This window comes from Sus scrofa, chromosome 2 (assembly GCF_054392235.1).
Source record: "Sus scrofa isolate SSC_HxYL_T2T_F1_AM1 chromosome 2, Sscrofa_HxYL_maternal_Yorkshire_Landrace_v2.0, whole genome shotgun sequence".
Lineage (NCBI taxonomy): Eukaryota > Metazoa > Chordata > Mammalia > Artiodactyla > Suidae > Sus > Sus scrofa.
In genome coordinates this window covers 82,237,931-82,262,575 of record NC_139384.1, presented here as the reverse complement: position 1 = coordinate 82,262,575, position 24,645 = coordinate 82,237,931, and the positions used below count along the sequence as shown (strand labels likewise).

The window sequence follows — 24,645 nt, the reverse complement described above, 5'->3', positions numbered from 1 at the left end:
TAGCAGGAAGTATCCCCAAGTAATGGTGGAATTAAGGTTGCTGGTTTGTCACTCCTTGGGCATCTATCCAGAGAAAACCATGACTCAAAAAGATACATGGACCCCAATATTCATGGCAGCACGATACACAATAGCCAAGACATGGAAGCAACCTAAATATCCACCAACAGAGAAGTGGATAAAGAAGATGTGGTACATATACACAATGGAATATTACTCAGCCATTAAAAGGAATGCAATATTGGTATTTGTAATAACATGGATGGACCTAGAAATTATCATGCTAAGTGAAGTTTGTCAGACTGTGAGACACAAACATCATATGCTATCACTTATATGTGGAATCTAAAAAAAGGATATAATGAACTTATTTGCAGAACAGAAACTAACTCACAGTCTTTGAAAAACTTATGGTTACCAAAGGCTGAGTGGAGAGGGATGGGCTGGGGGTTTGGGATGGAAATGTAAAATGTGATAATGGTTGTACGACTATAAATATAATAAAATTCATGGAGTTAAAAAAAAAAAAAGAAAGAAAGGCTGCTGGTTTGTTTTTGCTTTTGTGTTTTTCCCTTAACACGTTTCTTTCTCCAAACATCTACCATGAACAATCTCACTTCTATTATCCGATAAGAAATAAATCTGTTTCCAACAACAAGGCCCACACTCATCTGCTCTCTCCAGCAAAAGGAACATTCAACTGTCTAGCTCAGGAATTGTCGGTCTGGACCGCCACTTGGTTTTGTTAATAAAGTTTTATTGACACATAGCCACGCCCACCTGTTTATTGCACAGGGCGCTTGGCAGCTTTCCGGCTCCAATGGCAGGGCTGAGTAGTTGCACTAAGAGCCCACAGAGGTGGCCAAGTGCAAAGGATTTAACGCCCGAGCCTTTGCAGAAAAGGTTTGCCACCACCTGAGCTAAGGAATGCTTGCAGCTTCTTTGGAATAAACAAGGCAACAGCTAACTCCGCGAACGCGGACGTACCTTTCTGGCAGTGACTGTGCGTCCAACACCGCTCGACAAATTGCCCATTGATGACGGTGGCAGGGCAATTGGTCTTGCCCTTCGCAGTGCCTGGGCAAATGTCCCCACACTCCTCGTTGTCGTCTTTGTTCAGCACAATGTAATTATCCTCCACAGAGTCCAGGATGCGCGACCAGTCAATGGTCGCCAGGTAGCAGAGCTCATTGTTCTTCTCGATGCGGACAGCACCCCTGGTGATGTTCATCAAATTGTAGAGGCCAAGCTCCTTCAAGTGAACCATCTCAAAGATGACCAGCGCATAGTTAAAGAAGAGGCGTGAGCCCCGGATGACGGTGAGGTTGGGGAACAGGTCCTTCAGGCTCTCCAGCCCGTAGACCCGGAAGAGCAGCAAGTAATCAGTGATCATGATGAGTTTGGGGAAACTGAGGTCTCGGAAATCCTCGGGCCGCGTTTTGAACATCAACAGGATCTGCAAATGTCCTTCGATGACCGAGCAGTTGGCCAACTCGTGCAGCCGTGTAAGGTTATTCCGGATATCCATCCCTGGGCACACTAGAAGTACAAACAAGCAGAGAGCAAAAGACAGGTAAGTGAACACCCCAAGAAGGTTTATCAGAGTTAGTGGCAGGGCCAGCCCCCCACCCCCCATCCCAGAGAGGGGGCATGAGACTTGGGTCCCATGCCCACTCAGAAGGGCCCTCCCCTTGGCCTAAGGCTCTTCTCTCCGTCTTGAAATCCTCAATCTTGTTTCTTTTTTTTAGGGCTGCACCCGGCATATGGAAGTTTCCATGCTAAGGGTACAATCGGAGCTGCAGTCACCAGCCTATGCCACAGCCACAGCAACAGCCAGATCTGAGTGTGTCTGAGACCTATACCACAGCTGAGGCAATGCCAGATAGGGCCAGGGATCAAACCCCAATCCTCATGGATACTAGCGGGGTTCATTACCACTGAGCCACAACGGGAACTCTAAAATCCTCAATCTTTTTTTTTTTTTTTTTTTTGTCTTTTTGTCTTTTTAGGGCCACACTCTTGGCATATGAAGGTTCCCAAGCTAGGGGTCTAATCGGAGCTGTAGCCGCTGGCCTACACCACAGCCACAGCAATGCGAGATCCAAGCTGCGTCTGCGACCTACACCACAGCTCATGGCAACGCCGGACCCTTAACCCACTGAGCGAGGCCAGGGATCAAACCTGCAACCTCATGGTTCCTAGTCAGATTCGTTTCTGCTGCGCCACGATGGGAACTCCCTCAATCATTTTTGAGCCAGGGGCCCAAAGGTTTCATTCTGCCTTGGGTGCGCCCCCCACCCCCAAATTCAGAGCCAGCCCTGATGAATGGCTCTCTCTGGAAAGTGTCTGTGCCTAAGAAATTACTCTTAAGAGGCAAAAAAATAATGATGGTGATGATGATTCCTTTGGCAGTTCCTGTTTAGAAGCCTTAAAAGCATCACATCCAAGGTGATGCAATGAAGACACTGGGGTTACAGAGGATTGAGTAATGCAGCAGGTGCTGAAGGGGAAAAGGGAGCCGGCCCCAGTGAGTCAATGTGGAAGAGCTTCAAGAAATAGATTTATGGGGATGGAGGTGCCCACATCAGAAATGGGGCAAGGAGAGCTGACTGTTTTGTCAACCCTCCCACCTTTCTTTCCCAATCTGTCTTCCAGGCAGACAGCAGAGATCTCATGACCATTCACCTTGGTGTAGCAAGGGCTTCCTGCTCTCCCTGGGACAAAACACTCTCCTGCAGGTGGTCCCTCCTGTGCTCCAACACCCTCCATGGCTCCCCATGACCCTGCACTTTCCTGTCATGCTCCTTCCATCCCCATGTGCCACTCTCACACAGGTTCCAAGGCTCTGTTGCCTTCCCTGGCACGTGACCTACAAAGAGGAGTGGGTGCAATAATGCAGGCACCCGAACAAGGGGTGGCACATAGGAGGGGCTGGATTAACATCCGCTATTTATTTTGTCGTGGTTTATTTCTCCCAAACATATCATGCTCACCTCGAGGCTCTGTGCCCTCATGCCCCTAAACCGGCGTGGGCAAATCTTTCCTATAAGGGCTCAGATAGTAAATGTTTTCAGCTTTGCGGTCAGACAGTCTCCAGCTAGACTACTCCACTCTGCTGTTAGAGCTCAAAAGCAGCCAGAGAGAGCAAGTGCGTATGACTGTGTTCCAATAAAACTTTATTTAAAAAGCAGGCTGTGGGCTGCTGTTTTCCCCTGAGGTTTAGTGACCCTTGCCTTAGTCCAACAAAGTCCCATGCTAAAGGTGTTCTATACATGCACTGGCCACAATGGAGGCCATCAGCCATTTGTGGCTGTCAAGCACTTGAAAGGTGGCTAATGTAAGACTGAGGAACTGAATATTTGATTTAACTTTAGCTAGTTTAATTGGAAATAGACATATGTGGCTAGTGGCAACTGTACAGAGTAGCCCTATGCCCTTTGGTTGTCAAAGTCCTTAATACCTCAGCTCCATATTTCTTTTTTTTTTTTTCTTTTTAGGGCTGTGCCCATGGCATATGGAAGTTCCCAGGCCAGGGGTGGAATCAGAGCCACAGCTCCCAGCCCACAACCCAGCCACAGCAACATGGGATCTGAGCCACATCTGCAACCTACACTGCAGCTTGTGGCAATGCCAGATCCTTAACCCACTGAGCAAGACCAGGGGTCAAACCCACATCCTCCTGGACACTATGCTGGGTTCTTAACCTGCTGAGCCACAATGGGAACTCCATTGCTCCCTATTTCTAAATCCAGTTCATTATCCTTCAAGATGCCGTTCAAATGCCCCCTCCTCCAGGCAGCCTTATTTGATCTCTTTTCCTCCAAACACTTATTTGGATCTTCCCCTCCTCCTGTGCTCCTTATACTGGAGTTAACATTCCTCAGAACTGAATTCTTCAGACAGTCTCTCCTTGCCAAAACACACACACACACACACACACACACACACACACACACTCACTCACTCAGAAGTTGGGAGGTAGCTTTAAGGGGACCAGGATGCCAGTTCCAGCCGCACACACTCATGCCACCCAAGTCTTATCCAAGGCTTCCAACTTCAGTCACAGCAGCAACATCTACATACAGAGGTCTGAACAGGCACCACTGACGGTGCCCAAAAAGTTCCATCCACACCCAACAGATCTCTGAGAGGCAAAGCCAATCACCCAAGGACATATGGCCCACCAGTAACATTCAGGGTTGCCAAATTTAACAAGCAAAAATGCAGGATATGCAGTTACATTTGAATTTCATATAAGCAACAAGTACTTTTTAGGATAAGTATATCCCATACAACGTTTGGGATATACTTATCCTTAAAATGACTCATTGTTTATATGAAACTCAAATGTAACTTGGTGTCCTATATTATATCTAGCAATGCACTGTTTAGAATTGGCCACAGATCTGGGTTTCTCAAGCCTGAGCTTCATATTCTTGTTATACAAACACACACACATACAAACACCTGTGAAACTGGTGCCGGTGCATAGAACACTGGCTCACCATCCTCCCCAAGCCATGGCAGGACCAAAACCATATATGAAAGTGCATTCAAAGATTAACCAGCTGAGGGGTGTCAGGGAAGTGCAAATCCAAACCACAGTGAGATACCACATTACTCCCACCGGGATGGCTAAAATTTAAAAGACAAGACAACGACAAGTGTTGACAAGGACATAGAGAAATCAAAATCCTCCTATGTTACTGATAGGAATGGAAAATGGAGCAGATGCTGTGGTGGTAAAGAGTCTAGCCATCCTTCAAAAGGTTAAGCAAAGAGTATCACCCAGCAACTTTACTCCTAGGTAGATACCCAAGAGAAAGGAAACTCAAGTCCACATAGAAATATGTGTACAAATGCCCATGGCGGCATTATTCGTGATAGCAAAAAAGGTGGAACCAAGCCAAATGTCCATGAACTTGATAAATGAATAAAGAAAACATGGCATGTCCATACAAAGGAAGATTATTCATCAATAACAAGGGAGGAAGCACTAACACTTGCTGCAACAGGGAGGAACCTTGAAAACATGATGCTCAGTGAAAGAAGCCAGTCACAAAAGACCGCATGAGCCATGATTCCATGTACATGAAACGTCCAGAAGAGGCCAATGCGCAGACACAGAAAGCATATTCGTGGTTTCCAGGGGCTTGGGGGCGGGGTGGGGGGGGGAATGAGGAGTGACAGCTAAAAAGCATGGGATTTCCTCTCGGGTGATGAAAACATTCTAAAATTGATTGTAGCGAGGGTTGCACAATGCTGTGAATGGATTAACGGACTAAGAACCACCGAATTGTAAACTTTAAATGAGTGAATTGTATGGTATTGACTTAGATCTCAATGAAGTTGTTGTTAAAAAGTTAAACGATTATAATTGTAGGGGACAACAAAGAATTGCTTTTTTTAAAAAACTGGGAGTCCCCGTCGTGGCTCAGTAGTTAACGAATCCGACTGGGAACCATGAGGTTGCGGGTTCGATCCCTGGCCCTGGCGTTGCCGTGAGCTGTGGTGTGGGTTGCAGACACAGCTCGGATCCCACGTTGCTGTGGCTCTGGCGTAGGCCGGCGGCTATAGCCTCGATTCGACCCCTAGCCTGGGAACCTCCATGTGCCGTGGGAGCGGCCCAAGAAATGGCAAAAAGACAAAAATAAAAAAATAAAATAAAATAAAAAAACCTCCAGTGACTCTTAACGCAACTCATTACAGCCGTATGTGCCCCTATTAGCCTGAGACAATAGAGCAATTTAATGTTAGGACAGAAAATATCCAGAGGATGTTACAAATGGTGCCAGCAACTGATGTCAGACCTTGCCACTGGCTTTTACTACCTCTGGGTGGGAATGGAAGGATGCTTCTGGGTCTTAACAAGTGGCACCTGGCTAATTGCCATTCTATACACAGGTAGGGAAGGTCAGTGAGGATGGGGGAAAGGGGGGGGTCCTAGTGACAGCTAATACACTTACTATGTAAAGCACTTGGCCACATTCTGGCAGGCACTTTCTCTCTTTTTTTTTAATGGGCGTGCACAAAGCATATGGAAGTTCCCAGGCCAGGGACTGAATCCGAGCTGCAGCTGCAACCTAAGCTGCAGCTACGGCAATGCTGGATCCTTTAACCCACTGCACCAGCTGGGGATCAAAACCAAATCTCCACAGTGACCCACGCTTCTGCAGTCAGGTTCTTAACCACTGTGCTACACGGGAACTCCCAGCCATGGTCTCTTGCTGAATTCTAAAAATAATCCCTGAGAACATGCCATTTTTTTCACACCCATTTTTGTGATGAGCACATCAAGACACACAAGCTGAGTTTTAAGTGGTAACACTAGGATTCCAATCCAGCAAGCAAATGCCAGGTTTATGTTCTGTTACAGTGTCACCACCTTTGTTCTTTCAAAAACATACCTAAGAAAAAAGCAGGTGAATAAGAAAATAAGGATTTTTTTTTTCTTTTTATAGTTGCACCTATGGCATATAGAAGTTCCTGGGCTAGAAACCAATCAGAGCTGCAGCTGAGGCTTACACTACAGCCAGAAACATCAGATCCAAGCTGCACTGGTGACCTAGCCAGATCCAAAATGCATTGAGCACGGCCAGGGATCAAATCCACATTCTCATGGAGACATTGGATCCTTAACCTGATGAACCACAATGGGAACTCCTGAAATAATTTTCTTTTTTGTTTTTGTTTTTGTTTATTGTCTTTTTAGGGCAGCACCCGCAACATATGGAAGTTCCCAAGCTAGGGGTCCAATCGGAGCTGTAGCCGCCGGCCTACACCACAGCCACAGCAACGCAGGATCCGAGCTGCGTCTGCAACCTACACCACAGCTCACGGCAATGCCAGATCCTTAACCCATTGAGCAAGGCCAAGGATCAAACCCATGTCTTCATGGATGCCAGTCAGGTTCATTAACCACTGAGCCACAACGGGAACTCCCAGAAATCATTTTCATGCAGTGATAACAGGGAGGAAGCTTGTTAAACACACTTGGCTTCCTTCACTCCTTCAACTATCAGCTGAGGACCTGTTTCTGCTGTTCCAGGTACTAGAAGTGCTTCAAGGAATAGGACAGAGGCTGCCTGATCTCACAGACTACTAGTTGCTATTAACTACCCAAATCAACTGAAAAACTGAGGAAGATACCTTCAAGGACAGCTTCAAGGTCCAGACGAGATCCTAAAAACAAATCATCTGACTAGTCTGGGACAATTGGAGGGCTTCCTGGAGGAGGAGATGCCAGGACTAAAACCTACACAAATAGTGCAATAGGAATTATTCAGTTCTGCCTACTTCACTGTTAGGTCAGGGCAATGGCAAACTAGCCATCCCTATGGGTGATCCCTATGGGTCACCCATCATCCCTATGGGTCATCCTTATGGGTCACCAAGGTGTGTGGGCTCTGTCTGACAGAAACAATATGAGCCATATATGGACTTTCATTTCAATTTTTCTCTAAAAAGGTACAAAAGAAACAATGAAATGAAATATATGTAATTTAATCCAATCTATTCCAAAACTTCACTTCAGCGCGTAGGCTAAACTAAAAAAATCTACAGGATTTTTTTTCGCACTATGCCTCCGAAATGTCATGTGTTTTACACACTTGCACCATGTTTCGATTCAGATGCTAAATTTTGATCCGAAATACTCGATCTGTGTAGGCAGATTTCATAAAATGAATCACTGAATATGTAGGTTCTTTGTATCGCCAAGTTGTTCCCAACAGACTAAAGAGTTTTTCAATAACAGAATCAAGGATTGATTTTTTTTTTGACATTTCAATCAACTAAAGCTAAATCAAACTTTACATTCACATGTTTCACATTTACATTTCAATGAATTAAATAAAAGTGAAAAAGGTAGTCACCCCAGCCACAATTTCAAGCGCCCCATGTGGACAGTGGCCGCCATATTGGATAGGGCAGCTACAGACCATTTCCATCCAAGCACAACGTCCTGTTGGACAGCGCTGTTCTAGAATTTTCTCCTCGGCCAGAGGAATCTGAGAACTTTCCAGAAGGAGAGAAGACCGACATGACATTTGTCTTAGAAAATATCCCCTCTCCCCTGGTTTTCTCTCCACCCCGAAAACAGCAAAGGAGAAGTCCTGAGGCGCTGGGAAGAAGCTATAGAGATTTTGAAACTCCTTTACAACGCTCAGAGTTTTATACTTTCTATTTTTATTTTTTGTTTTGTTTTGTTTTTTTGTCTTTTTTGCCATTTCTTGGGCCGCTCCCACGGCATATGGAGGTTCCCAGGCTAGGGGTCGAATCCAAGCTGTAGCCGCCGGCCTACGCCAGAGACATAGCAATGCCGGATGCGAGGCGCGTCTGCAACCTACACCACAGCTCACAGCAACGCCGGATCGTTAACCCACTGAGCAAGGGCAGGGACCGAACCCACAACCTCATGGTTCCTAGTCAGATTCGTGAACCACTGCGCCACAACGGGAACTCCAAGAGTTTTATACTTTCTGCTTTCGAGCCTGAATGCACTCATTCCTTAGTCTCCACGTTCTTCAAACGCTCCCTGGTGACCTATTCTGGGGCCACAGGTTCCTCCCTGCACTCCTTCCAGTCTTAACACTGCTTCCTCCAAATGTCAGGAGTCCTGGCCAACAAGCCCTGAGTTCAGGTGTCAGGCCACCACTCACATCAGTTTCAGGGCACTCCAGCACTGGCACCTGCCAGCTGCAGAATCCTGAGCCTTGCACCCAATCTCACCTGTGAATGATGATGATCGCATGATTCAACGTATGAAGAATTGAGGAGAAACTGGGGTCTGGCCAGGTTTATGCACTAGTTCTCGATTCCAAGTTACGTGGAACAAGTTCCCAGATGTATTCCCTTCAGAAATTGGAAGGTGGGCATATTCAGGTACCAGGTACTCTTAAGATTCCACCCGCCTGCGAGATGAGCTCTTAACATTGACTTCAGCCAGAACATGAGAGATGGACTCCGGTGGAAGCTGCTAGACATGGAAGGGCAGTAAATATCCCCAGAAGTGAGATGCACAAGGTTGGAATGTGGGCAACAGGCAAGACACAGTCACCAAGAGAGAAGAGGAAAGAAATGGAGGCTCAGGGAAGAACATGTCCTCCTCAAGGTCACAAAGCAAGGACAAGACAGAGCTGGGATTTAAACCCAGTGAGTTAGTCCAGTGGGGCTACCCTAAAAAAGGACCACAGGCCAGGTGGCTTAAACAAGATACATTTATTTTCTCCTAATTCTGGAGGCTAGAAGTCCAAGATCAAGGGATCGATCGGTAGGACTGATTCCTTCTGAGGCCTCCCTCTTTGGCTTATAGACAGCCGTATTTTTGGCATCCTTGCCTGGTCTTCCCTCTGGGTGTGTCTGTGTCCTAATCTCCTCTTCTTATAAGGACACCAGTCTTATTGGATTAGAGCCCACCCTAAATTATCTCATTTTACCTTGATCACCATTCATAGCTATCACACAGGGTTTCTCAAAGTGTGCTCTGGGACCACCAGCATCAGAATCACCTGAGGAAGCAGCAGAGGGGGGAGGAGGGAGGTGTATTTTAAAATTCATATTCCTGGGCCCAGCTCTAGACCAAATGAATCAATACCTCTTTGAGCCAGGCCCACCCAAGAATCTGCTTTTTAAAAGAGGTCCCCAAGGCGTTCCCATTGTGGCTCAATGGAGACACATCTGACGAGCATCCATGAGGATGCAGGTTCGATCCCTGGCCTCGCTCAGTGGGTTGAGGATCCGTCATTGCTGTGAGCTGTGGTGTAGGTAGAAGACTTGGCTAGAATCCCGAGTTGCTGTGGCTGTGGCGTAAGCCAGTAGCTACGGCTCCGATTAGACCCCCTAGCCTGGGAACCTCCCTATACCTCAGGTGTGGCCCTAAAAAGACACACACACACACACACACACACACACACACGCACACAAAGTCCCCAAGGATATGGTAAGCACTTGGGTAGGACAGACATACTGCATACTGTCTACCCAACCAGGGTCATCTCTCCAGCAGGGGCCCTCTCCAGCCCTCATTCTTCTGTCCCACCCATTCATTCCCTGATCACTTTGCTGCAGGATCAATGTCATCAGACACCTTCGTGGGGGCAGTTGATTTTTGCTAGAGGGAACCCCCTAAGCATGGTGAACTGGCCCCCATGAATTTCAAAGGAAGCTGAACCCACACCCAGCCTGAGTTCCTAGCTGCTGTCTTTCAAAGCCACTTCTGACCTCAGTTCTTTTCTTGGTCAGCTCAGGCTGCCACAAGATACCATTAACTGGTTGGCTTACACAGCAGACATTTACTTCTCACAGCTGGGAGGCTGGAAGTCCAAGATCAAGGTAGCCAGCGTGGTCAGTTTCTGTTGAGCGCTCTCTTCCTGGCTTGCTGATGGCGTCCTCACATGGCATTTCCTTGGTGCATGTGTACAGAAAGGGAGCGGTCTCTCTCTCCTCCTTTTAAGGCCACTTAGTCCTATCATTTTGGGACCCTTCTCTAATGACCTAATTTAACTTTAATTACCTCCTAAAAGCTCTCTCTCTCCAAACACAGATTATGTTGGGGGCTAAGGTTTCAACCCATAAAAGGGGAGGGAGGTAGCAATTCAGACCATAGCAGTTCTTTTCCAGCCAAATCTTTTTCTTTCTTTTTTGCTTTTTTTTCCCCCCTTGCTTTTCAGGGCCACACCTGCAGCATATGGAAGTTTCCAGGCTAGGGGTTGAATCGGAGCTGCAGCCGCTGACCTACACCACAGCTACAGTAATGCCAGATCCGAGCCACATCTGTGACCTACAGCACAGCTCAAGGCAACACTGGATCCTTAACCCACTGAGTGGGGCCAGAGACTGAACCCTCGTCCTAATGGATACTAGTCAGGGTCATTACAGCTGAGCCACAACAGGAACTTCCTTCCTCCAGCTAAATCTTCTGCTCCCAACTTCAAGCCATCCTATCTTCTCTAGAACCTGCCTCCTCTAGGCTACACTTTGCTTCCTGCTTTGGACAAATGTGTATCAAGCTCATACACTTAAGAGTATGGCTTCATTTATCCGTGTAGTCAACATTTCACCAGAATGCACCTCCAATGGGCAGACCAATGTCTACGAGGACCCAGGCAGATACACCTGGTCTATATTAAAAAGGAGGGAGAATGGGGTGGTGATGAAGCCAGAGAGGGCAGGAAGGGGGCCTCTGACCTGGTTCCATGAGGAAGCAGCAGGCATCCATGGGTGAAAAGGGGGAAAAAGGATGTTTGGGACACAGGAAGCAAACATAAGCACGCGACCAACAGGGAACCCCAAGGAACTACAGCTGTGAGCTTGGGGAAGTGAGATTGCACACCATCCAGCTGAGGCCAGGCTCAGCTTCCAAGGGAATGGATTGAGCTGGCAGCTACTGAAAAGCTGGAGGAGGAAGTAGAAACATCTCTCTGGCAGCAGGGAGGAAAAGGTACAGGATGGGACACTCTGGAACCACCTCTACAGCACAGTGTAAAGGGCTTGTCATGGGAGTGGGTACAAGAAAGCAGGTGAGACCATAGCAACACTAGGGAATTCGCATCAATGGGACTTGGTCCCCAGGGAGGTGGAGTCGATGGGGGAGAAGTAAGGGATCGTAATTGATGAACCTGGAGAGGACCAGACAGGACCAGTTTAGGGGGGCAAGGACAACAGGCTCAGTTTGTGGTATGCTGAGTCTATGGGGTCTTTGGGATGCTCCCAGATATGGGTCCAGTGGGCACTGGGAAAAAGTGGACCTGGAGCTTGAGAAGAGTGGCAGGTGCTGGCAGAAGTGACGACAGTCGGTGATATAATCAGGAGGGGTCAAGGCAACCGAGAGGAGAAAAAGATGGAAGAGGGGGAGAGAAGTCTGGAGAGCATAATATTCAAGGACAGGGAACCAGAGAGAGGACCAAAGACCCACAGCTACCCTGACACCAACACCTTCTATGAGCCTGTCGGAAGGCTCTGGAACATCTAGGCTCATTCCTCCACTCCATTCCCTCGTTCTGTAATCCCAAGGACACCACACATCAAACCATAGGATAAAAAGGGGCTTCCGTGCCATTTCAGGAGTCCTACCTCCTCATGTATACAGATAAGGATGGATAGCGCCACAGAGGACACCAGAAAGAAAATCAAGAAAAGTCTTGCAAGAACACAGAAGTGACAGATGTCTTCGAAACAGTGTAACTGGATATAATTAGGAAGGAACATCCCAGTAAGCACTCATCCCTTTTTCTGATCTTCTGCAAGGAAATAAGACAGCTTCAAAAACAGATGAGCAACAAGAAATCATAGAAAGGCCATCAGAAAGCAGGTGCAGACCTGCTCTCTTAATGCCTTTGTGTCCAACCACTACCTTTTTCTGCACTGTTAACGAATGCAGTTTTTGGAAAGTACCTGTGTTTTCCACATTCCCACCAAGGCACAGGACAGAAGCAAGAATCTCCTGGTAACAGGCTGCTATCCCTGAACAGAAAACAGAAGTTACCCTATAAACCCACTATGACACTATACCCTTAAGGGACTGGAAGGAAAATCCAGATATGAAATCAAAGTTTAATCCTCGCCAGTCCGCCTTGAACTCCAACTGGAACTCATATCCAGTCTGCGTTTGGCAACACAAGGCAGGAAATCTTGCTCTGCCAAAAAAACAAAAATATGTTTCTAAAACCCCCCAAAACTACTGGGGCACTCCCCCAGCACCAGGGTCAGCAGAACACAAGACACCCCTCCTTGAAACACAGACCAGGGGTTTTGTGCCATCTCATAAACTTTCTAAGGGGTAACCAAGGATCTGTGCCTGGATGAAAATATGACAAAAAAGGGATATGCATTCCAAAGGTTTCTACACGGGCGTTGACAAAGCCAAATTCACAGATTTTAAACCACAGTGATAGGAAACCACCTACAGCAAATTCTCTTTGTTTATGAAAGTAATGTTTTATACATATGTGTATGTGTTTATATATAACATATATGTGTGTGTGTGTATATATATATATATATCCGAATCACTTTGCTATGTACCAGAACCAACATAACACTGTAAATTAATTATACGTCAATTCAAAAAAAATTTTTTTAAACTTGTATAGCAACTGGACGAATTCATGTTCCTTGAATACAACGATAAAGGGTAGGCTTGTGAAAAAAATGTTTAAAGGATACTTGTCCTAACCTTTGGGGATTTATGAATCTACTTTAGGAGAGATGCAACAAGAGGCAGGGTGTCACATTGTCTGATCTGAGCTGGAACACTTATGTCAAGTGATTCCAATTTTTCGCTGCTCAGTGCATATCCGGGAATAACCATTGAAGGACTGAGTGTTTATTTTGGAGTGACAAATTTTAGCGAATAAGGGAATTCATGAATACAGAATCCAGGAATAATGAGAATCTCTTATGAGTACTTTTAAGTTTTCAATTTTAAGAATATTGAGGAGTTCCCACTATGGCACAATGGGTTAAGGGTCTGGCATTGCTGCAGCTGTGGCAGAGGTCACAGTGGCTGCTCATATTTGATCCCTGTCTCAGGAACTTCCATAGGCCACAGGGGCAGCCAAAATAAAAAAGAATACTGACCCAATTATAAGATACTTTTTGAAGTCTAGAGATGGAGAAAGATCGGTGTTGCCAGGGCTTCAAGGCGAGATAGTGTAAAGACTTGGGATGGCCAGAAGGAGTTTGGGTGGGGATGGATAGAGTGGCCACACAACTCTATGCAGGGGTTAAAATGCAGAAACTGTGCACCAAAGAAAAAGAGTCATTCTGAAGTTCCCGCTGTGGTGCAATGGGATCAACGTCATCTCTGCAGCACTAGGATGAAAGTTTCATCCCGGGCCCAGCAGTGGGTTAAGGATCCAGTGTTGCCACAGCTGCAGCATAGGTCACAACTGGGGTTCAGATCTGATCCCTGGCCCAGGAACTCCATAGGCCACAGGGTGGCCAAAAAATAAAAGGGAGAGAGAGAGAGAAGTCAATTTTAGTGTATGACCATTTTAAAAATAAAATGTTTAGAGAGTTCCCTGGTAGTCTAGTGGTTAGGACTCAATGCTTTCATTGCTTGGCCCGAGTTCAGTCCCTGGCCTGGGAACTGAGATCCCACATCATGTTGCTGCACGCCATGGCCAAAATATAAAATAAATTGCTTAAATTGATAGTCCCCTCCCAGGACAGAAATGTAACAATTTTAGGGACAAAGAGGGATTTTTTGTTTTTCTCCTCTCTATACTTTTGTAATTTTTTATGCAATGAGAATGCACCACCTGTTATTATTTTAACTTAAAAATCATAAGTATGGTCCAATAGCAAAACATAAACCAAGCCACCCCGATGGGTCCTTAATAGAAATTAACATAAGGAGCGGTCACAAGAGAGCAGTGCATGGCAGATACCACTTCGTTTTGGTACTAGAGACAGAGCTGATAGCACGGAATCCCCATTCAATGTCAAGAAGACTGTTTGAACAAATAAATCCTAAGACCACACGCACACACACCCATAAGAAGGGAACATGACTATTATTTTCTCACCATCAGAACCCATGCATTCAGGAGAGCAAATGGTATAAATATCTTGACCAGGGCTTGCTCTGAAAAGGGAAAAACAGCCTCCCTGGGCATTGCATTGAATGTGATTCATTCAAAGTGGTGACCCCACAGGCTATTAGGCAAGTCATCACCATGCTCCAGGAGTTTTTCTCAAGCAGGAGTCAGCAAACTCTCTCTGAAAAAGGGCTCAAGTGTAAATATTGTTGGGAGCCACGCGATCGCAACTATTCAACTCTGCCCTTAAGGCACAAAAGCAGCCATAGATGATGCATGAAGGAAGGGGCATGGCTACGTGCCAGTAAAACTTTATTTACGAAAACAGGAGTGGGCGGGCAGGATTTGGCCCCTGTTCTAGATAAAGGCATTTGGCCACATATAAATTAAAAAGTGAATGAGAGAGAGTCAGTGTAGGGAATGGCCCTCTATGAAGGCGAGGGCTAATCTCTTACTTTAGCCCAGGAAAGGAAGACAGGGGACAGGGACAGCCAGGCGCGGGTGGAAACACACCAGGAGAGAGCGCCATCCAGTGGGAGGGAAGGGCAGCAAGCAAGCCCAGAGAAGTCACCTGGGGTGAGGTGGCAATGGGGAGGTGAGGGATGACCTCTTCTAGAGCCATCAGCAGAGTGATGGAGACACAAGCCAGACGCCGTGGGCAGAGCAGTGGGTGAAAGGTGAAAGAGCGAGGGTGGTGAGGACCGGTCTAGGGGAGGGGCTTGTCCAGGGAAGGCAAGGTGGTGGGTGATGGGGTCAGGGGAGTCTTGAGTGTTCACAGGCTGAAAAGGAAAAGGCTCCTGGGTGGACGAAGATCCCTGAACAAAAAGAGTGGACTGGGGGGGGGTGCCCAGGGGGTCAGTGTCCTAGACAAGGCAAATGTTATCTCCCCAAATGCAGTGGTTCTCAACTCAGGACAGTTGGCAATGTCCAGGGACACTCTGGGTGGTCATGACTTGGAGACAGGAGGTGTTACGGGACTGGTAGGGACCAGGGACGGTGCTCAGTCTCTTACAGTACACGGGACAGCCCCCTGCAACTAAGAACACAGAACCCCAAGTGTCGAGAGCACAAAAATTGAGAGGTTTTGCTCGCACGAGAAAGGAATGGACATCAAGGACCGAGTGGGGTGAGGCAGGAGCTCTAGGGGGCTCACCCCAGTGACCTCTACAAGTGAGTAGGGCAGGGACAAGGAGTGGGTCACCAGGAGGGAAGCAAAGACTAGGAACAACCCCGGGGGAGGTGACCCAGCGAGCAGCAGTTCTGCTTTGAGGGTCCCGGGGTGCAAAAGAGAATGCACAAGAAAATCACCTGGGGGCCGCCCTCGAGAAATGAGGGGGATCCGAAAGGAACATTCTCATGTCTCAACGAAGCAACTTGCCGGACACCTCCTCCCCACAAAAAAGAACTCTGGGTTTTCACTGCAATGAATCCCCCCTTGCCTTCATGCTCGGACTTTGCGATGGCCCCAGGTCATCTCAGAGTGGGTCCACTGGAGTAGAAATGGACGGGAAAGCCAATGCCCAGTTCAGCCGAGCAACAGAGACTCCACCGGACGAGACGGTGGGGGTGGTACATCCCACGTGATGTCTCCGAGAGGCTCCTCATTCCTTAAAAATCCCACTGATTTCCTTCCACCCAGCCAAACTGCCGTACCAGCTGATGTTGGGGATTAACCATTTGTAAAGTTTCCCCTGTCCGCCCCAAACCTCCAAAGGACATCACGTGTCATTTATTCCATCATATTCCGTTAACCTTGACCACCGGGTTGGAGTGCGAAGGGTCAGATCCAAAAGAAGACACTTTAATTAAGAAACAGGTGCTCTGCAGCTAGATGAGCTGCAGTTTGAATCTCAGCTCTGCCACCTCATCACATCTCCTCACCTTTGAAAGAGACAATGAACCTTATCCCACAGCACAGCGGTGAGGAAACGACTTAGATTACATACGTAAAGTGCTCAGAATAGCACCCGCAGAGTGTTTACTCCTCTTCTTGTGAGTTAGGTGTTATCTAGAGCATTAAGGAGCGATGACTTGGATTACTGGCAAGACCAGGAAGGATAGGAGTGAAGGACAAATATTTATAAGGGAGTTCCCTGGTGGTCTAGTGGGTAGGACTCGGCACTTTCACTGTTGCGGTCCAGGTTCAATCCCTGAGCTAAGATCCCACATCAAGCCACTGGATACTGTGGCAAAAAAAAAAAAAAAAAAAAAAAAAAAAAAAAATTAAAAAAGGAAATATTAAAAAGAACAGGAATTCCTGCTGTGGCGCAGTGGGTTAACAATCGCATTGCAGCAGCTTAGGAGGCTGCAGAGGTGTGGGTTCAATCCCCAGCCCAGCGAAGTGGGTTAAAGGATCTGGGGTTGCCGAAGCTGCGGCTAGGATTCAATTCCTGGCAGTGGCAACTTCCATATGCTGAGGGTGTGGCCAAAAAAAAAAGAAGAACAGATATTTATCAAACACCTCCTAGGCTATGGAAAGGTAGCAGTGAGCAAAAGAAACATAAGCCTCTACCCTTGTGGAAAATGTAAACATGTAAGAAGTGGTAAATCTATGTAGTAACCCTTGAAAGCCTAGGCACAAATCCACAATGAATTACCAAAGCTACAAGGAACAGAGGAGCAGGGAACCACACATACACAAAACCTGACATAGGTCTAACAACGGGTCTTGAGTTTCTTATTTTTAACAAGAACTCAAACCAACTGCCACCCTCCCTTCACAGAACACCCACTGTATACCACGCACTCGAGTGCCTGGAGACATTGCCTAATTGGCCAAGGTGCTCAGCAAACCCGGTTTGTCAACTCACAACCCTGCGTGTACTTTCTCATCACCTCACCCATGGTCAGGGAACTCAGGAGCTTCTGCTCTTTCCCTCCCTGACCCCTTCCTCATCACGACTGATTTCCTTTTATGGAGAAATCTGAAGAAGTAACCCAACAAAGAGCTTGAAAGCAGGACCTCAGCCATACGTGGTATGAAACCTCAGCTATATTCTCTTACACGTTTCTCCTGTCCTTGACCCGCAGACCTGCCTTCAAGCTCAAGAAAGATGCTGGGGTTTGTCTTGGCAGGCTGCCCATCCAAGGACACCCAGGAGCCAAGCTCCTGGGGCTTGGCTGACCACAGCTTAGAGACCCCCAGGGGGTTGACAGGTAAAAGGGCAGAGCTGGAAGAAGGAGGTTATCAGAGACATGGGGCATAGGCAGCAGTACAGAGCCTTGGGCCAGAGTCACTGGAGAGGTTCAAGTCCTCCCTCTGGCACTGACTTTGGGGCCAGGGAGTTAGTATCCTCCCTGAGCCTCAGTTTATTCCTCTGTGAAATGGACTAACAACAGTATCAGCCTCGAGGGGCTCGCTTCAGGGGTCCAGGGAGGTAATACCCACCAGCCAGAGGCATCTGGTGACACTAACCAGAAGAATCATAAAAGCAACACCATTCTGCCACTGCAACTGTGCTGTTGCCAAGGCGCTAGAGTTTGCCTCCCGACATCTGGAAACAGAACCCAAAAGTGGAAACACGGACCTGAAGTCAGGAGTAGCCCTGAGTCTACAGACACCAGGAAGAAAGGGGTAGATGCTACAATTACCGGCCCTGGGTCGCATCACCTACCAGCTGGGACCCCCAAGGGGCCCCCCCACCCCAAGTCGGTCACTCTCCACTCTGGCTCCAAACCGTGTGCGTCCCGGGCATTTGGCTGCCTGAGGCTATCCAGTGACCCTCCACTTCTGGGAGGCGACCCAGAGAGGACGCGTGGCCGTCTCCGGAGCCAGTTGGGCTCCTGGAGGTCCAGGCACGGGTTCGAGGAGCGCTCCGCAGAGGGGCCCGCGGAGAGGCAGGCACTGGGGCAAGGTTCCTCCAGCCCGGTGCCCGCACGCGGGGCGTGGAGCTGCGAGCCCGGGCGGGCAAAGGCCAAGGTCAGCGGCTTCCCGAGCCCCCCCTCCCCGCCGCGGAGCTGGAGCGACTGTCCCGGCTACCAGCCCTCCCACAGAGGAGGGTTCTCAGGCCACAGCGGGGGTTCCATTTTGGCAAAGGGTCCCCTCCCCAACGCGCTGCTTCCCGCCCACTCCCAGACCCCCAGACTCACCCTCTCCAGGGTACAGGTGGCCCGCGGCGCTCACCAGCAGCGCGGCAACGGCCACCAGCAGCGGCAGGGCCGCCGCCCCCCGCCTGCCCCCAGCGCCCATAGCTGTGGGAGCGCGGGGTCCGGGAGGATCAGAGCGCGCGGCGCTGGCCCGCGGGGTGCATGCTCCAAAGCGGCCGCCCGAGAGGCACTTGGGGCCGCACGTCCTTCTCTTCTACGCCGGCGGACCACTGGCCACAGACTCCGCCCGGGAGGGCCCTCAAACAGCCCCGGGAGGGCCCTCGAAACAGCCCCAGGAGGGGAGCGCGGCCTCTGCCGCTACAAATCCGGTGGCGCGGCCCGGTGGAGGCGGCCCCGACTCCGGGCCACCGCGGCCGGGCCCCGTCCCGCGATCTCAGGGCTCGGAGCCCCGCGCTGCGCCCCTGCCTCCCGGCTCTCGGCCCCGAGCGCTCGGGGGCTGAGGTCTTCGGACGCGCCAACAAACGGACGCGCAGACAAACGGACGTGCGGACAGGCGGGCGGGCACCTGGGCTGGCGGGTGGCGGGCGGGCGGCGGGAGCGAGGGCTGCTCGGCCCGTAAACAACGCGGCCCGTCAGCTGGGCCCCGTGCGGGCCGCCGCAAAAGACGGCGCGGATCCGGACTCGGAAGGGACTCGGCGCCGGGGAGAGGCCCGAGAGGGGTGGAGGGAGGACGGGCCGGGGGGCGGAGGCACCACCCCGCCCGCCCGCCCGCCAGCCAGCCTCCCTATCCTGGGCCCCGCGCAGGAGGGCCCCGCGCTGGAGGCCCCCGGCGCGCCCTAGCCGAGGGGGCGCCCCAGGTCCCTGCCCAGCCGGAGCGCCCCGTACAGCCCCGCGACTCTCGTCTCAGAGCCTGGGGGCGCTGCAGATGCCCTATCCCGCGAGTAACGTTTTGCTATTTTGTTCACCGTAGACTTTGGAGGATTCGTTTTGATGTTTAAAAAAAATGCATTAAAATATTATTTATCTTGGCTCCACGGTTTTTGGGTACTCCTTTAAATGTTACGCTCGCCTCGCCCTCGTTCCCGTCCTGCTCGGGGAAGCTGGTCCCAGAGCGCGCGCGGGCGCCCCAGCTGTCCTACGGGGAGCTCGCCCCTGCCCCACACCAGGCCCCTGGGGACAGCCACGTGCAAGCTCGCCCCAGGAGCTCAAAGTACTCAGTGGGCAGGCACTCTCCGGCTCGGCCTGTGATTCAAGTTGGAGAACTGACCCTTGAGGCGATGTCCAGAACCTCGACAAAATACAAAGCAGGCGCTGGAGATCTTGGCTAAAGCACAGGTAGACACACCCAATTTTCAGTACACAGACCTAGAGTCCACGTGTGTTTTGAATGTCTGGCAAAAGTCATTCACGAATTCGGTATGATAGTGATCAAAGCACCTTGCTGGAGAGGGGAGAGGGGACGTTCCTAATGGAGTGGGAATCAGGCTCCCTCTGCCTTCACTTCCAGTGTGGTCTCCAATGAGTAACTGCTCTCTGGATTGGCCTCACCAGGAAGATGCCTGTAATAATACCTGCGTGGCAGATGTGGGGAGTTGCTGGGGCGGGGGGAAGCACGAGAAAGCCACCAGCATCACTCTTGGTTGAGCGTGTTCATTCTTTCTCTATTAAACAAATAGAAGTTTGCACTGTCCTTCTAACCCACACCTACTCCTGCCTCCAGGCCTTTACCCTGGCTGGTCCCCCTGCTTGAACCTCCAAGGTCTGGCTCCACCTCTCAGCTCCCATGAACCTTCCTCTTTTTTTTTTTTTCCCGTGAACCTTCCTTGACCATGCTTTGCAAATGCTGCCCCCCCATACCTCCTCCCTTTTTTTCTCATCGCTGTTGCTTACATCACACCAGTGTGTCTTCTTGAAATGCTGCCTTATTTTTGTGTGTGTTGGCCCCTCCCCATGAAGGCAGAAATCCCGTCTGTCTTGTTCCCTGTTTTACACTCGGTGCCTGACATATCCATTGCTTAATAAATATTTGTTGAAGGGAAGAATCAACATGCAATAAGGAGTGAGGATTTACAATAAGTCAAAGAAATCCAATCCATTTCCTTGTAGACCTCAGTGTCTAGTTGGGGAGAGGGCTATGAACTAAATATCATGTGGGTGATAAGGTGGGACGGGAGACAGGGAAGAATCCTCTGAAGATGTGATTTTTGAACTGAAATCTGAGACGGAGGGGGAGCCAGCCAAGGGGTGGCTCCAGGGGGTGGGAATAGCATGTGCTAAGGCCCAGAGGACAGGCTAGTGTTCACACAACTGAACCAGGCACTGCAGCTGGAACAGGAAGGGAAGAGGGGAAGCTGGGCTGCTGGCTGCTAGAAGGGGTAGAACAGTGGCTTTGCAATGTAAAGGGTTCTCTCCACCACTGCTTTTACACTAAAAGCAACAAAGAGACACTAGAGGGTTTATTACACCAAAGGGTTAACATAATCAGGTTTTCTTTCTAATAATATCTCCCTGTCAACAAGGGGGCAGGAATAGCATTCCTGAGGTGGGTTAGGGATCCAGCCTTGTCAGGTCGCTGCAGTGGCTTGGGTTTGATCCCTGGCCCACGAACTTCTGTGTGCCTCTGCACCCTCCCCCCAAAAAACCCCTACATAAACAATGCCATAGAGTATGCAAGTGAGATTAACTTAATAAAAGAATAAGTCTAGCTGTTTAAAAAAAAAAAAAGACCCACAGAGAACAAAGAAGAGGCAGCTGCCTTTCCAAAGTATCAAAAATTTTGCATCTGGAGTTCCTGCTGTGGCGCAAGGGGATTGGCAGCGTCTTGGAAGCTCCGGGATGCAGGTTCAATTCTGGCCCTGGCCCAGCACAGTGGGCTATGGATCCAGAGTTGCCACAGCTGTGGCTTAGGTGGCAAATGAGGCTCGGATCTGATCCCTGACCTGGGAGCTCCATATGCCGAGTAGGGTGGCCAAAAAAAGAAAAGTACATCTGATCCATGTTGTTCCCCTTCTTTGGGGGGGGCTTCCCTCTGAATTCCATGGGAGCCCCCCAAACCACCAACAATTCCAGGCAGGCATCAGGTGTCGAAATTCCAGGGGATGTGCTACCCTCTGGAAATCGTTCAGGACACAAGACTTCCATGCTGGGTATAAAGTCAAAAGAATCATTGCAGTTGTGACTTGCTTGGAGAAAATGAAGAACCATCATTTCCCCCAAAAAAACTCAGTTTCTTTTGTAAACCGCCCCCCCCAAAAAAACCCACACAGACACACAGCTGCCCTAAAAATTGAAAATCAACCTCTGCCTTTTATTCAAATCATTGGAATGGAAGTCGAAAATCATTATGTGCTAATCTCCAAAATGATCGATTCTGGCCAGAGCCACCCCAGAATGTTAAAACCAATGGTTGGAAGTTTGAAAAGTAACAAGGTATTCCCACAGTCTGCAAGCATCTCCCTGCAGGGTGCTGGTCAATAATAAAAGAAAGGGAAAATAGTACCTTCGCCCAGAGGAGAAAGCTGGCAGTCATCACCTTAACTAACTGATCAAGGTTGCACCTGGAGGGAGTTCCCGGTTTTGGCTCTGCAGGTTAAGAACCCAACTAGTATGCTTGAAGAGGATGCAGGTTCTATCCCTGGCCTGGCTCAGTGGGTTAAGGAGTGTAGGTCGCAGATGGGGCTTGGATCCCATGTTGCTGTGGGTGCAGCGTAGACGGGCTACTGCTGCTCTGATTTGACTCTAACCTGGGAACCTCCATACCTCCATATGAGTGCAGGCTTAAAAAAGAAAAAAAAAAAAGTATTGTTCCTGGATATTCTTTTGTAATAAAAGACTTTAACTGGGACAGTTGGGGGAAACTAAAAAAATGTCTGTCAATTCAATAACGGTCCAGCATCAGTATTCATTTTAATCGGTGCACTGATGCGATGGGAGAGCATGTCCCCGGCTCTTGGAAATCCACACAGAAGGAAGTGTGTAGGGATAAGGAACATACTATCTGCAACTTATTCTCCAGTGTTCAAAAAAAGAAGAAAAAAAGGAGAGGAAGAGGGAACAAAGCAGATATGATAGAAAGTATGATAGAATTGGTAAATCTGGTTTTTTTGAAAGTGTCTACATAAGGATTGATTGCCCTATTTCTAGAAGTCTGACATTGTAGCATTAAGTTTTAAAAGTTTGGAAAAGCCATTTGGGACTTTTTGTTTTGCATTGTTTTTTTCTTAGATTGGCTCTGGTTTGACATTTAAGCACATTGGACTTTGAAGACATCATCTAGAGAGAGAGAGAGAGAGAGAGGTGGTTTAATTAAAACAGAAAACCAACTGTAAATCCTGACTCCTAGGTTGTCATGGAGCGCTTCATTCATACATGACATTTAGGAGTAGGAAGGATGAAAAACAAAAACAAAAACAAAAACTGATTTTACTTGTGAGTAACAGTGTGAAAACCCAGCGTCAAGAATTGACAAACAGAACCAGGCAGAAGATTAAAACCACACCACACCTACATCGGATCCAGTGGAACCTGGGCCAGGAAGGCAAAAATGATTCAGTGCTAGGAAAGTTGGCCATTGAGATCATTGTATTCATAGATCCACGGCCAGAAGGCACACAAGCAACCCCTGGTGTCTGATAAATTCCATAAGCATTCATACATGAAACCATAAGACTCCAGGATGTGGGGATTTTGTTTTCTAAATGCCAAGCAGGGAACATCTCTTTCAGCGAGTCCCAAATCCCACATCGAAAAATCGAAAGATAACAAATCTGGCTGTGTAAAAATTAAGTTCTATGACAGAGACTGATTCACAGACTTTGAAAAACTTATGGTTTCTAAATGAGACAGGTTGGGGGGTGGGGAGAGGCACTGAGGCTTTGGGATGGAAATGCTATAAAATTTGGTTGTGATGATTGTTATCCAACTATAAATGTACTAAAATTCCTTGAGTAATTTAAAAAATTAAGTTCTATGAATGGCAAAAAAAAAAAAATCCATGAAGCAAGTGGCGAACATCAGATTTTTAAAGGTAAGAAAAATATATGCAACTTAAGTGACAGATGAAGGGAATGCGTAACATGATGTGATATAAATATAAAACAGAGGATTCATTTTGTCCAAGAGGGGAGGAAAAAAAAAACCACGCTCTTATTTGCCAAAATAAAAATGGCAAAAGACAGGAAGAGGCCACTCGTAGAAACAGACCACTGGAAAGAAAAAAAGAAGGAATACAAAACATAGTCAAACATATTTAAAGAAGGATGTTCAGATTTCCTCGTAGTTAGCGATATGCCCTTGCTGTTTTCACTGAGTTTGCCAAAGACCTGGAAAACAGGCAATACAACGTGAAGTTTTGCAAAAATACACTCTCGTCAAGTATAAATGAGCATAAATGAGTTCAGCAACCAATGGGAGGGGATCTGGCAATGACTTTCCACATGGAAACTGCACGGATGCTCTTTCCCACTGGTCTCACTTCTAGAAAACTATACACCACTGCACAAATATCCTCTCATGGATGTAAAAAGAAGATATTCAAAGATATTCATAGCAGCCTTGCCTGGAATCCACCTAAATAACTTTTCCCCCAAGAAACAGGGAAACCTCTACATTCTCCTCAAAATGCTTCCTTAATTCAAATATTTCCTTGCTGTACAGCAGAAATTGACAGAATATTGTAAATCAACTATAATAAAAAAAAAACTTTAAAAACCCAAATATTTCCAAGTTTCCTTTTTCTGTCTCTCCCTCCCTTTTCTTTCTTCTCTGATGCCACTCATATAGGATTTGTGTGGACAAGTTAGATTTGCAATATTCTCTTGCAAGAAAACTTGCACTATTCTCCTGATTTTTTTCCTGGGTTTTATTTTTCCTTGGGGGGAATTTGGAGGCTATAAAGGCAGCATGTGAAGTTGATATAAGAAAAAGGACATCTTCTACTGACACAGCTTGATGTCTGCCCATCCTCTTCTCTTGGGGGTTATTTCAACACTTGCACATAGTTCTGTTACTCGTAAAACCTCCATTTCTGACCTTTATTCAAATACACTGGGTATTGTTT

At 48.0% G+C, this 24,645-nt stretch overlaps 1 protein-coding gene, 1 long non-coding RNA gene and 1 pseudogene across 5 annotated transcripts in view; all 3 read right to left on the bottom strand.

The window, feature by feature from the left end:
• The window catches only part of INSR (insulin receptor), a 142,729-nt gene extending 123,528 nt beyond the window's left edge, over window positions 1–19,201 (bottom strand). For all 4 annotated transcript variants that reach the window (XM_021083940.2, XM_021083941.2, XM_021083942.2 and 1 more), the window contains exons 1-2: window positions 18,630–19,201; window positions 988–1,539 (exon numbers count right to left, since the gene is read on the bottom strand). In XM_021083940.2, coding sequence (XP_020939599.1) covers window positions 988–1,539; window positions 18,630–18,729 — 652 coding nt within the window. In that variant the 5' untranslated portion in view covers window positions 18,730–19,201. The remainder of the gene's footprint in view (window positions 1–987; window positions 1,540–18,629) is intronic.
• LOC146405511 (uncharacterized) lies at window positions 8,185–16,755 on the bottom strand. Its single transcript, XR_014837682.1, has 2 exons — window positions 9,864–16,755; window positions 8,185–8,266 (listed from the first exon to the last, which is right to left on the bottom strand). It is a non-coding gene; the product is annotated as an uncharacterized LOC146405511 (long non-coding RNA).
• Window positions 19,202–19,639: 438 nt separating the features above from the next.
• The window catches only part of LOC146405510 (small ribosomal subunit protein eS27 pseudogene), a 44,105-nt pseudogene continuing 39,099 nt past the window's right edge, over window positions 19,640–24,645 (bottom strand).